The sequence below is a fragment of the Musa acuminata genome, chromosome BXJ1-1 (genome assembly GCF_036884655.1).
Source record: "Musa acuminata AAA Group cultivar baxijiao chromosome BXJ1-1, Cavendish_Baxijiao_AAA, whole genome shotgun sequence".
NCBI lineage: Eukaryota > Viridiplantae > Streptophyta > Magnoliopsida > Zingiberales > Musaceae > Musa > Musa acuminata.
In genome coordinates this window covers 13,100,068-13,112,858 of record NC_088327.1, presented here as the reverse complement: position 1 = coordinate 13,112,858, position 12,791 = coordinate 13,100,068, and the positions used below count along the sequence as shown (strand labels likewise).

Here is a 12,791-nt window from a genome sequence, read left to right as displayed (position 1 = left end):
CTGTGTGTTCTATATGTTAGAATAGTAATGTAATAAATGGACTAAGACCCCAATGATTTGCTCAAGAAATGAAAGTTGGATAAGGCTCAATCCAGAAGAGTTCCGTGGTCTTGGGCCTACTGTTTTGGTCTGAGATGGCCTAAGATGGTCTTGGATATAAACTCATATATACAGTTTCTCTACCTTTGGAGGCACAATATTTTGCTGCAACATCGATCACATGGTTTGTCAATTGGGTGTTGATCGGATTACACAAGTTCAAACTAATATATATTGATGGGTATTTATTGGTCTGATAAAATACCAATATCGAAATCTATAACTTGATTAATGATATATCATCATTTATTTTAATTTTTTTTGTGTTATTCAATGGTATTATGTTGGTATAAGATGGCATACCATCCGGTATTGGAGCAAAATTGGATATTATAAAAGGTCTGTTTCAGGGGGAAATCAAGAAAAGGGAAGGATCATGAAGAGAGGAGTAATAAAAATCAATACAATGTCAATGGAGGTTTTAAGCTCATCTTTCATACTTATATTATCTGATTCTTCCACAACTGGCCACTGCATATACTCAACCTGTTGGGGTTTGGAAAAGGTTTATGCAGCTCAAATGGTGAGTGTGTATATCATCAAACTGGTATGATTGTGATGTCTTTATGTATACCATTGCACTTTGTGGTTTAATATCAGATGTCACCTAAATGGAAGTGTATCCTCTATTTTGGATGGATTTTTGCTTGTAGATAATAGGACATTAATGATTCCTTCATAAAGGATTAAGGCATTGGATTTTCTTCTCAACTCAGTCATAGGCTTTCAGCTATAACTAAGCCAGTTTGTGCCTTTTACTAAGTAATTGGTCTAAATTTGGGTCCTATTGTTCTGATTTATTAGACTTAGGTTTGCTGTTGATGCACTTTTTCTATATTTGATTAGTTTAGTTTGTAGCTTCTTCAATTTTAGTTGTTTGTAGGAGTTCTGAGAAGTCCAACAACATCGAGTACAGTTGCCCATGTCTTCTATTTAGTAGTGTTAGGCCTCCCTCATTCTATTTCTTGAGAGAGAGAGAGAGGCTAATGGCAGAAACTTCATGCAATTGATAGTGTGGTCTTCCTTCTTTGTTGGTTATCATGAGTACATCTCTTGTTGTGTAACAGAGATTATATGTAGAGTATCAGTAGAACCACTCAGGTTTGGCTGATATGTTTCTTCCATTGCTGAATATTTTTTAGATACATCAGAAACATAGAGCATATATATGATCTTTGGTGGAAGGTCATAGCTGGCCATAGCTTTACTCCCATGAAACAGATGGTGAGATGTTGATCTACCATGGAAAAGATGGAAGAGGACCTCAGCTGCTTTTAGGAGATGCTCCATGTGGGGGTGTGCAGGAGGAACGAAGGTGTGGCTCTCATGGCACTGTGGCTTCTTCCACTGTGGAGCACATGCTCACCACTGCATGCTCGTGCAGACTGCAGATGAAAAGGAGATTGTGGATCTGATCTTGGCTGCTAAAGGTGGTGAAAGATACAAAGGCAATGCAGTAGTGCAGTAACTGTTTCGACCTTGGAGTACATCAAAACCTGAGACAAAGAATCAAACTTCACAGACAACCCTTGAAAGCTTGGCCACCCTTTTCTCCATGGATTTCTCTCTCATGGTGCGACTCCTGACCCCACAAACCGCCCAAACCTTGTCTTCTTTGGTTACCTTACATCATTTCACTGTGCCAAGGAATCACTACAACCCATGGCTTCTGTGTCGATCAGAGAATCCATGAAGAAAGCTTGAAGAAACTACAGGCAGCAGGAAGTGGTCGACATACAACACATTTCAAAGTGCAATTAGAGCTGGCATCTCCCGACAAGCATAGTCCTCGGAAGATGGAACTCATGAGCACTGCTCCTCTCCAAATCCCATCCATCAACACACACACACACACACACACTCCTTTTATTCAGTCTCATTCTTGTCATCTTCTTTTTAGCCTCACATGCTTGGAATTTTTCTTGGAGATTATTGATCTCAAGTATTGGATCTGGTGCAGTACCTACTGAATCCGTAGTACATTTGCTATTTGATGTTTCATTTGTCATCTTCTTTGGCTTACATTCATTTATTTTTTTCCTCAGTGACCCACATGATACCCTCCCACCTCCTACCATTCTTCCAATCATTCTCACAAATTTACTACATTACAATGGGTAATAATCATGTCATATGTCTGAGCTCAGTGCATTATGGTTTACTACATTACAGTGGGTAATAATCATATCATATGTCTGATCTCAGTGCCAGAAATGCTTGTCTCACTCAAGGATCTTAAAATGAGATTCCACTTAGGTGCACTTGCCTTTTCATGATATGTTCCTTAATAGATTTGTCCAAGATATTCCCCTTTATTTTTTTTTTTATCTTAGGCATTAAGTGCTTGGTTATGTCTTTTTCATTATTCTGTAGTATGTATTTGTAATCCATGGTTCTAACAATATTATTTTGCTCTGATATTTCATATGTGAGAGCATTTCTACTGTAACTTTGAACTATTTTTCTTATGACAAATAATAATACATTGTTCTACCTTTTGTGAATTTATATCATGTGGATTATGGTATTTGGACCATACTTCTCTTTGTTCTCATTTTATTATAGCTTTATAATCTTTATTATTCATCACTGAGTGTTTATTATATTTGGGTCACAATCAAGTATGAAAAAGCAAGAAAGAGAAAACCCACAGTCCAACTCTTAATTTGATCCCTTTGCTAAATAAAACAAATGAACAAAAGAAATCTCTTTCTTTGGAGGACCACCAGTGTGGAGTTCACAGCCCCATGATGAACACATAGACAAGTATTGTCAACAAACTCATATGCCACTCTTAACCAATGCTGTTCATACTTCACATCTTGGTTGGTGCTGTCAGCTTGATTGAGGATGGATAGATTAATTAATAATGAAAGGTGGAATCAGTAGTACAGTGCCTTAAATCAAAAGCTGGAAGCCTGAGTTCTTTGGCATGCAAATTTCCATGTTACTACAAGAAGCAGAAGCCACCATTACAGTGGTAATGGCCCATTTGCAGTGCATCATCTTTGGTGGAACCAATTGCAGTACATAATGTGCAGTTACAAGCTTTTGTGTTGTGCCTCCAGTTGGGATCCAACTAAGAGGATACTTCTCAGAATCCACTTGCAAGTTGCAAAGTTGCAACTCACTGACGATGTCCTTGTGTTTGTGCTCCCATGGACCTGTCAGCTAGATGAAATCTGCTTGGGTTTTGTTCTTCATTTCCACCTCCACCATTCTGCATGTTTTGAAAGCTGGGAAGAACCTACAGGAGCGTAATGTTGTGGTGGTTGGAGGAAGGAACCTTTACATCCTCCATCAGTGTGAGGGGTTATTAGTTTAGCTTCTGTGGTGGGAGTCAAGTGCTCCACCTCTTAATCATAAAATACTAGGAGCTAAATAATGAGCTATGCATGGCTGTTGTCTGCAACGACTGCTTCCTTCAAAGCTCAACAGCAGCAGCAGCAGCCCTTCTAGAAATGTCAGCAGCTGTCATGATATCATGTTTACTTCTTGCAACTTCTCAACACTCTGGTTGTCTTCATGCTTCACATCACTATCATCTGCTTCTTAAAGCCATCTTGAAGTTGACAAAGTCTTCATACAACAGCATCTCGGAATGCATGTGGCAGTGCTACACTATTCATTCCAATGCTGGAGAAGTACTCAGGATGAACTCCAATGATGCATGCAGTATGATGATGAGAAGAGTTGAGGAACGATGATCATTTCTTTCCCTTATCAAAACACAAAAGGCAGAACAAAGAGTGTGATCAAACAAGAATCCTTGACTGACAAAAGTCACCAGACATATCTGCCAGGTGATTGAAGGAAAAGCATGGCTTCTGCTATGTGCTCCCACCCAAACTGATGCTGGTGGCCATGGATGCCCATTGATATATGCCTTAAGGTCCAGAACCATGTTCTCAATTACTGGCACAGTTTTGTCTCACTAGGCTGACCTCAAAGTTTCAGTCTAGTATAACAATGAGCATAGCTCATGACTTCCATAAAATCCTTTACTTACCCTTGAAGTACTTGGCCTCAAAGAGTAGTAGTTCTGGTGGCATCTTGCTCCTTTCACCATCTTCTTTTCCACTCACTAAGATTGCTTTTAAAAAATAGCTTATAAAATGTCACCATCTCCTTTTCAAGTTTTGGACCCAATTGCAGTACAAGACAAAAGCACTGCTTCTCATTGGTTCCTCCTCTTCACAATTTTCCAAGATGGTGAGCTGAGATACAATCCATCATGCTATTTTTTGGCTGCTCATTGCAATACCTACCGAGATGTGATTCTCAAATGTGATCAAATTGAACTTGCCTGGATGTTTCCTGCTCAAGATTAGGGCAAGTGTCCAAGTGAGTTGTATGGTCATCACTGGGTGGTCAACAATGTAGGGTACCAAGAAAACCTTTTCATCTCCCTTATCAATCTTCCAGTGCCCTTCTTACCATCAAGTTGCATATCCAACTTGGAATTCTTCATGTTGGAACTGATCAATCTTGATAGTTGAGCACAAATCAATTAGGATCTATCCAATGTTCAAAAAGTGGAAACCTCTTAAAACTTATCAGAGTTGAGCTAACTCAAAGACTCAATCCAATTCAAGATTTGACAAAAAATTTAAATCTTAAAAGTTTCAAGTTTTCATAAATAGAAGAAGTGAAAAAAGAAAAAAAAAAATACATGAGAAATCTCTAGCTTGAAGCCTCATTGTGGTTCAAATCTTTAATGGAAGAAGGAACACAAATTTGGTGTCCAAACTTTTTCTGTCTTTGGCAATCTTAGCAATGAGACTATGCAAACCACAAAAATCTATGCTTCTAATAATTTGTGCTTAGAACCCACAGTATCCAACCATACTCAAAAGAGTGCCAGACTGCTGAGAAATGTAATAGGCACTGTTGCATTGAATAAGATCCTGAAAGCAAATTAAAATTCCTGAACAAATGTTGATGGCAAGAGAGAGCATTTTATCTAATGGTGTGAAGTGGGACACAACCTAAGCCATTATTACAAACCATCTCATTGCTTTTATGGGTGCTCTTACATTATGTGATTTGCTTTCATATCTCTACAAGGGAATCATGGACAAATCTATGGCAATCTTGCAGCATTTGTCTACCATCATCCTTAGCTTGTCTAGTTTCTTACCCAAGCGTAGCATTCATCTCAATCTTCTTTCATGCAAGAACAAGAAAAGTACTCGTTCTTTAATGCCTTGAGGTTGCCTGAATCATCCTTATTGATGTTGCTGAATAATTGGGCTGATATAATGGAATTAAGTGGCAGTGTCAAATGTCATCGATGACCTCTTGCAAGGAATCACTCACTCCAGACAGACACTCATAAAAGATACTAAAGTTCTTTCTTTCTCTCAATTTTATATTTATTTCTCTCTCCTCCTTTTCCTCGTTTTCATTCTATAAATTCCACCCCTCCCCAAGGCTCCAATTCCCTTTTCCCCCTTCTCCTCTTCTCCCTTGCTTAGCTCTATCGAGATTCTGCTGCTCTGTTCTGCAGCCTTCTTTCCCTGTTGCTCTGGTGCCTTTCTATTCTAAGGGTCCTCTGGCTTTGCCTGGATTTGTGCTCCAGCAATCCACAGGGGAAACGCTGTCCAATTTCCTCTCAGGAACTACTGTTTCTGTCGCAAAATCCAAGAAACCATCATCAAAATCTGACCTTCGCTTGATCCTTGGTGAAAAAATCCCTCCTTGCAGCTTGAACAAGGGAGGCGTAGTGTTTTCTCTTTGTTCGAAGATCCGAACTTCTCTGAGCTAAAAATTCTTCTTTTGTTTGTGCTCATGCATCGTCTTTTTCTTTTGACGTTTCTGATTGATGTCGCCTATCCTAAGTGAAATCCTTCTCTCTGGGTTTATGATCAATTCCACTCTCCGGCGCAGATCCCATCTCGTTCAATCCTTCTCCGTGGTCTTCCTTTACTGGTTCTATGTGTTCTCATGAACTTGTGAGATCTAAGAGCCTCAGAAACTACATATATATCAGCTAAAATTCCACCCAAGATATTGTCTTTCCTAAAGATCACTAGCTTCGGAACTTCTAACACCACTAAGAACACTTGGCTTGTTGTTCTTGTACTGCAAAAGACACAAATCTTCCATGGCCTCTCCCGATGGGACATCTTCTGGATCCAGTCATCCGCTAAATTCTGGTTCAGGAGAGGATCTACAGGCCATAATGCACCAGAAGAAGCTGAAGAGGATGATATCGAACCGCGAATCCGCGAGGCGGTCGCGGATGCGCAAGCAGCAGCATGTGGATGAGCTGATGGCGCAGGCGAACCAGCTGAGGAAGGAGAATAGGCAGCTGCTGACGAACTTGAGCCTCACCAAGCAGCATTATGCTGCGGTGGAGTATGAGAACTCGGTGTTGTGGGCTCAGGTGATGGAGCTCAGCAGCAGGCTGCAGTCTCTTGATGAGATCCTTGACTACCTCAACGTGAGCAACATGAGTGTCGCTGACACCTCCCCCAGTGGTGCATGGAACTGCAGCTACATGAACAAGCCCATCATGGCCTCAGCTGACAGCATGTTCTACTACTGACCGATGAGAAAAGAGATTGTTGCTTGTGGTGTTTGTTTATGGTCATGACTTTTGCCTTTGTGCCTGCTATTTGTTTTATGTTTGGGGTGGAAGACGATGAAGACATCATCTTTCAGTGCTCTGTATTATGTGAAATCTATTGTTATTTCTGCAAATCTCTCTCTCTCTCTCTCTCTCTCTCTCTCTCTCTCTCATAGACCATGCACTTATACACATTATACACATACAAGTGCAGTGCACAATAAAACAAATCTGAAATGAAGGAGATATATTCAGGAGATATGCTTGCCTTTAGAACTGCTGATTTGGTTTGATCAAACTGAAGGAAATTAACTTCAGCATTCATTTGGTTGCAATGGAAATTTGATGGAAAAGAGTCACTCTTTATAATTTTTTCAGTATTTTTTTTAATTTTATGTTCTTTAATTCTTTTACATTTTGTTGATGAAAAGAAGTACTCGTCCAGAATCTTCTTTCTGTATATGCCTTCTCAAGATATATCTTCCTAAAGAACAGAATTCTTCAGTCTGCAGATTAAATAGAAAGAATAGTTCATATAAACAGTGATATTGCTTCATTCTTTAACTTCATAATTAGATCCATGAAAGTAAACTATGAAGGCTGTTTCTGAGAGCATGAATATAAAATCTTATTAGCAAACATTGCCTTTTTGTTTTCCAATGGGCCATGAGATGTACCTAAAAAACAGAAACAAAAAAACAAAAACACATGAGTTGCTTCTTCATTACTTTTCTTTGTTTGCTTATGCAATGAATTATACTTCTTCTTCTTCCTTCTTGTTCTAAGAAAAAGGTTGCTCAAAGGGATAGCATTAAGAAGTAAAGGCAGAGAAGTGCAAGGATTTAGGTGATGGGTTTGCAATAGAATACTATATATCCCACCATCAGTACAAAAGGGTGGTGGGATGGCGAGATCTCCTGTCGTGCATGTTGAGAAAAGCTTAAGAAACCTAATCGGAGTTAGAAGGTGATGACAGCATGACGGAGGCCATTTGTGAGAAGGATTTGGACAAAGGTGAGGGAAGATCGTGTAAGCTTGTTTGATTGACACCAAGGAGTTGTGCATGTCTTTAATTCTGGTCGTCTTTGGTGTCAATTCCGGTACCAGATTGACTTTAGACCTCGGTGGCACTAAAAGTTTGATCACGAGCAAAGGTTGAAGATGACAGTCCAAGTAGTTATCCTCTCATTGGGCATTCGGTAGGTGGAGAACAACTTGATGAAACAAATGGCAGGAGCACTCTGCTTCATGTTTCTTCACCCACAGAAGTGCAGATGACAGGAATAAAAGATTCCAAAGAATGACCGGCTTCTGTGGTCGTCATTTGGGTTTTCGAGGAAGAACTGCACAGCTACAACAGTTTGCATGAACGAGCAGAAGCAGAATAGTGCATGCTAACAGTGCTACAGTATGGAGTTCCCGGAAACGTAGCACAGGTCATAATGCCCATTAGATCAGCATCATCATCATCATCATCTTAATTCTTGCATTATGAGTTAGCTCTACACTTGTTAGTGAATTGTTGAACCTCTTGATGTCGCAAAGCTTCAATCGATCATCCGAAATCTTCCTTGCCGCAAAGCTTTCCTCTATCCTCTGTTTTTGCCCCCATGTATTAATGCTCGCAGCAAATTGCCAGGGTTTGGACCGGAGGATTCGGCACTAGCGAATTGAACCGGGCCGAAGCCTTGCTTAAAGTCGAGCCGAACTTCTTCCGTTAACGACGTTAGCGATGGAGTCCGGATCCGCTGGAATTCCGGGTTCAATCCAACAGCGTCGTGAAATCCGAATCCGAATCGGGATTATTTACATGTGTTTGGGTATGGCAACGTGCTTCCCTCATATCAGTTCATTTAATTCATTTAATTAATTGATTTTTAATTCCTTTGCATATAATTAACATTCCTAATATAATTAACATCTATTTTCTCATCGTCATATCCATATCCTATTGGGGGCGAATCTTCGTGAGGATAATTAACGATTCCTTAATATGTTTCGTCATATCAGTTCCAAGAGCTTATTGGATTCTGATACGGTGTCCCTGTTTACAATGCAGGTCTGGACCCGATACCCGCTTATCTAATGGGTTCGGATCGTAGACACACGGTATAAAGCTCTTAGCCAACCCGCTTCTTGCTCACCCTCTTCGCGCGGAGTGGTGGTTTGCGGCAAAACCCTAACCGTCTCCCTACCGGCGGCCGTTGTGTGGTATTCTTCACTCCTTTCGATCTTTATTTACTAATTCTCCATCACCTGATTTCTGTTTCGTTTAATGCGATCTTGAGTTGGTACCCAAAAAAGACGGGATTTTTCAGCTTGGTACTGCCTAAAATTTACTCTCTTTATTAGTTCAATTAGGTCCACATGATTTCTGCTTAGGTTGATGCGATCTTGAAAGTTGATGTCGAAAAAAGATGGGATTTTTCAGCTTGGTATTGCATAAAATTTACTCTCATGATTAGTTCCCTTGGGTATACATGATTTTTCGCTTATATTGATGCGATCTTGTGAGATGATATCGAGAAAAAGACTGAATTTTGTTTCTTGGTACTGCTTAAAATTTGCTCTCATGATTATTTCTCTTCGATAATCTCTCTGAAACGAGCTCCTCATGTAGATTTTCAGAAGAGAATATAAATTGGTGTTTTTGGGTGCTGTTATTCATGAGATATAAACCATTTGATGCCACAAATTGGTCTCTTTGCGTCTCATATTTCGGATCAGCGCCAAAGTGAAGTTAAGAATTAATACAAAAGAGGTCTGTTTATAAAATGCATTACCAACTAAAATTTGCTCGTGGTTATTTTCTTTATTTATCCTTTTGAAGCGAACCCCTCAAGTAATTTGCTAGAATAGGTTTAAATTTGTGTTTTTCCGTGCTGTGTTCATGAGATATGAAACAATTGATCTCATTAAACTGATCTTGTCTTATTTTTTGGATTACTACACATTGGATGATGGTGACCCTTTTGTGCGTCCTGGATATGCCTTTGATACCAGCAGTACTGGAAAAGGTGTAAAATGCCTTCTTCTGTCATGTTTTCTGCCAATTCATTCCAGAAGACAATTGGGATGCAGAATTTCATTTGTTCTTGTATACTTATCATTCAGGTTTATGTTGTTTAGCAAGGTTAAAACATATCTGATGAAGTTCAGCTTCATGAATTAATTGTTTACTACCTAATCCAAATATACTTGTTATCAATGGAAAGAAATGCCAAAGCAGCTTCCTTTTTTTAAAAGGTTTTAAGAGGGGATGACCTCATTCTGATCTAAGTGTGGCTACTGGTTACGTTTTTGTTTGGATAATGTTTATTTCAGTTAGTATGGTTCATGTCTTTATAATTAGCAAGAAAAGTTAAGATATCGTTTGAATCTATCTTACCTGGTTATAGAGAATTATCACTTTCTATTTTTTATTGCCATTCTTACAAAATGCATGTCTTCAGGAAAGGCAACGGCTAAAACACTAAAACAAAATAGTTTGGTCTTGTTCACATACTGGAAAGATGGTGCAGTATAACTTTAAGAAGATCACAGTTGTCCCTTCTGGGAAGGACTTCATTGACATCATCCTCTCTCGCACCCAGCGCCAGACTCCAACTGTTGTCCACAAAGGGTATCCCATTTCCCGTCTCCGTGAATTCTACATGCGCAAGGTGAAGTTCACCCAGCAGAACTTTCATGAGAAACTGTCTGCCATCATTGATGAGTTTCCTCGGCTGGATGACATTCACCCCTTTTATGGGGATCTGCTCCATGTGCTGTATAACAAAGATCACTACAAGCTTGCTCTTGGTCAGGTTAACACAGCTAGGAACATTGTTGGGAAGATTGCGAAAGATTATGTGAGGTTGCTTAAGTATGGAGACTCATTGTACCGGTGCAAGAGCTTGAAGGTTGCTGCTCTTGGTCGTATGTGCACGGTTTTAAAGCGCATCAGCCCTAGCTTGGCGTATTTGGAGCAGATAAGGCAGCACATGGCTAGGCTTCCTTCAATTGACCCCAATACACGTACCATCTTAATCTGTGGGTATCCAAATGTCGGAAAGAGTTCTTTCATGAACAAAATCACTAGGGCTGATGTCGATGTGCAGCCTTATGCTTTCACTACAAAGTCTTTGTTTGTTGGCCACACAGATTACAAATATCTCCGTTACCAGGTGATTGATACTCCTGGGATCCTAGATCGACCTTTCGAGGACAGGAACATCATAGAAATGTGCAGTATCACAGCCCTGGCGCACTTAAAAGCTGCAGTCTTGTTCTTCCTGGACGTATCTGGATCCTGTGGCTACAGCATAGAACAGCAGACAGCTCTCTTCCACAGCATCAAGTCATTGTTCATGAACAAGCCTTTGATTGTCGTTTGTAACAAGATCGATCTGCAGCCATTGGAGGGGCTTTCTGAGGAGGACATGAAATTCGTAATGGAGATGAAGACCGAGGCCATCAAAACTGTTTTGGCCCAAGGTGGCGACTCTAATGATGAGGAAGTCTTGTTGACTATGAGTACCATGACGGATGAGGGAGTAATAGCTGTCAAGAATGCTGCTTGTGAGAGGCTTTTGAATCAGCGGGTGGAGATAAAGATGAAGTCTAAAAAGATCAATGATTGTCTGAACAGGTTTCATGTTGCGATTCCAAAGCCTCGTGATACAAAAGAGCGCCCTCCTTGTATTCCTCCGGCTGTTTTGGAAGCTAGAGCAAAGGCTAATGAGGAAAAGGGAAAGAGGAAACTTGAGAAGGATCTTGAAGAGGAGAATGGTGGAGCTGGTGTTTATTCTGCTAACTTAAGGAAGCATTATATATTGGCTGATGAAGAGTGGAAGGAGGACATTATGCCAGAGATTCTTGATGGGCACAATGTGTATGATTTTGTTGATCCCGACATCTTGCTGAGGTTGGAAGAGTTGGAACGAGAAGAGGGTCTTCATCTTGAAGCAAACGTGGATGAAGAAGATTTTGAGATGGATGGAAAAGAATTGACTGAGGAAGAGCGACAGCTTCTTGCTGAGATCAGACGGAAGAAGAACTTGCTCATCCAAGAGCATAGGATGAAGAAGAGCACCGCTGAGAGCCGTCCTATTGTGCCGAGGAAGTTTGATAAAGACAAGAAATACACATCTGAGAGGATGGGAAGGGAGCTCTCTGCTCTGGGAATAGACCCCAGTAAAGCAATCGATCGTGCACGGAGTAGGTCTGTCACTAGGAGAGGTCGTAAGCGTGAGCGATCACTGGGAAGAGAAGGTGAAGAAGGAGAAGCTATGGATATTGATGATGAACTGTCTAACAAGAAGCTGCGTACCAGGTCAAGATCGAGGTCTAGGTCAAAATCACGCCCACCTGGTGAAGTCACTCCTGGAGAAGGGTTCAAAGACTCAGCTCAAAAACTCAAGGCAATTAAGATAGCAAAGAAGTCCGTGAAGGTGAGGAACAAGGCTGCTCGCAAGGGAGAAGCCGATAGAGTAATTCCAAACCTGAAGCCAAAGCATTTGTTCTCTGGGAAGCGCTCGATTGGAAAGACTACCCGGCGTTAATGGTATGCAAACTTTTGATGGTATCTTTTGTTTTCCGATGCTTTTGTTTATCCAAGCAGTCGATCAGTGGTATCAGCAGAGTTCAGAGAAAAACAATACTAACATATTGTGTTATTTCCATTTTGTTCCTGTGATAGATGGCAGTATGAGGCTATGAGCACAGTTCGATTGAGAGTGAGGACTGTTAATGTTTAACTAAGCACATTATGGTGCCAGATCCAGATATTTTTGTTAACAATTTTCTTTAAATGTACTGGAGCAGTTTTGGGTTTCTTGTTATTATGAGCATGAGAATTCATGTTTGTAGGAAAAGATTTTTGTACCTTGGTAACAGAATATCTTAGTTATTTGCATTTTTGGAAGCCAGACTGTGCTTGATGTATCTTCCTGGTGGATTTGATAGAAGTGTATAATGTTTTGGAATTTTGCTGTTATAATTGACAAATGTTCATTGAATTTTCTGGAAACAAAATAGCACCTATTTTGCCCATAGTGGTGCTCTCTCTTTATGTATAAATCTTGATCTACTGCTTTGGATTCTGCTGCGAACAACAAGATCCTCAGAAAATAAACTGTCC

General features: G+C 40.2%; 2 protein-coding genes across 4 annotated transcripts; both read left to right on the top strand.

The window, feature by feature from the left end:
- Positions 1-5,522: 5,522 nt before the first annotated feature.
- Positions 5,523-6,804, top strand: LOC135674638 (bZIP transcription factor 11-like). Its single transcript, XM_065184685.1, has one exon. It carries the CDS (start codon positions 6,206-6,208, stop codon positions 6,647-6,649), a length of 444 nt encoding a protein of 147 aa, XP_065040757.1. The 5' UTR covers positions 5,523-6,205; the 3' UTR covers positions 6,650-6,804.
- Positions 6,805-8,801: 1,997 nt separating this feature from the next.
- Positions 8,802-12,595, top strand: LOC103997516 (nucleolar GTP-binding protein 1). 3 transcript variants are annotated; one of them, XM_009418764.3, is made up of 3 exons: positions 8,802-8,881; positions 10,123-12,215; positions 12,351-12,595. In XM_009418764.3, exon 2 carries the CDS (start codon positions 10,183-10,185, stop codon positions 12,211-12,213), a length of 2,031 nt encoding a protein of 676 aa, XP_009417039.2. In that variant the 5' UTR covers positions 8,802-8,881; positions 10,123-10,182; the 3' UTR covers positions 12,214-12,215; positions 12,351-12,595. The 3 variants fall into 3 exon arrangements, with proteins under 3 accessions (XP_009417039.2, XP_065040727.1, XP_065040734.1); XM_065184662.1 differs by adding an exon at positions 9,291-9,431 and having other exon boundaries at positions 8,823-8,881; positions 10,123-12,595; XM_065184655.1 differs by having other exon boundaries at positions 10,123-12,595.
- Positions 12,596-12,791: the final 196 nt, after the last annotated feature.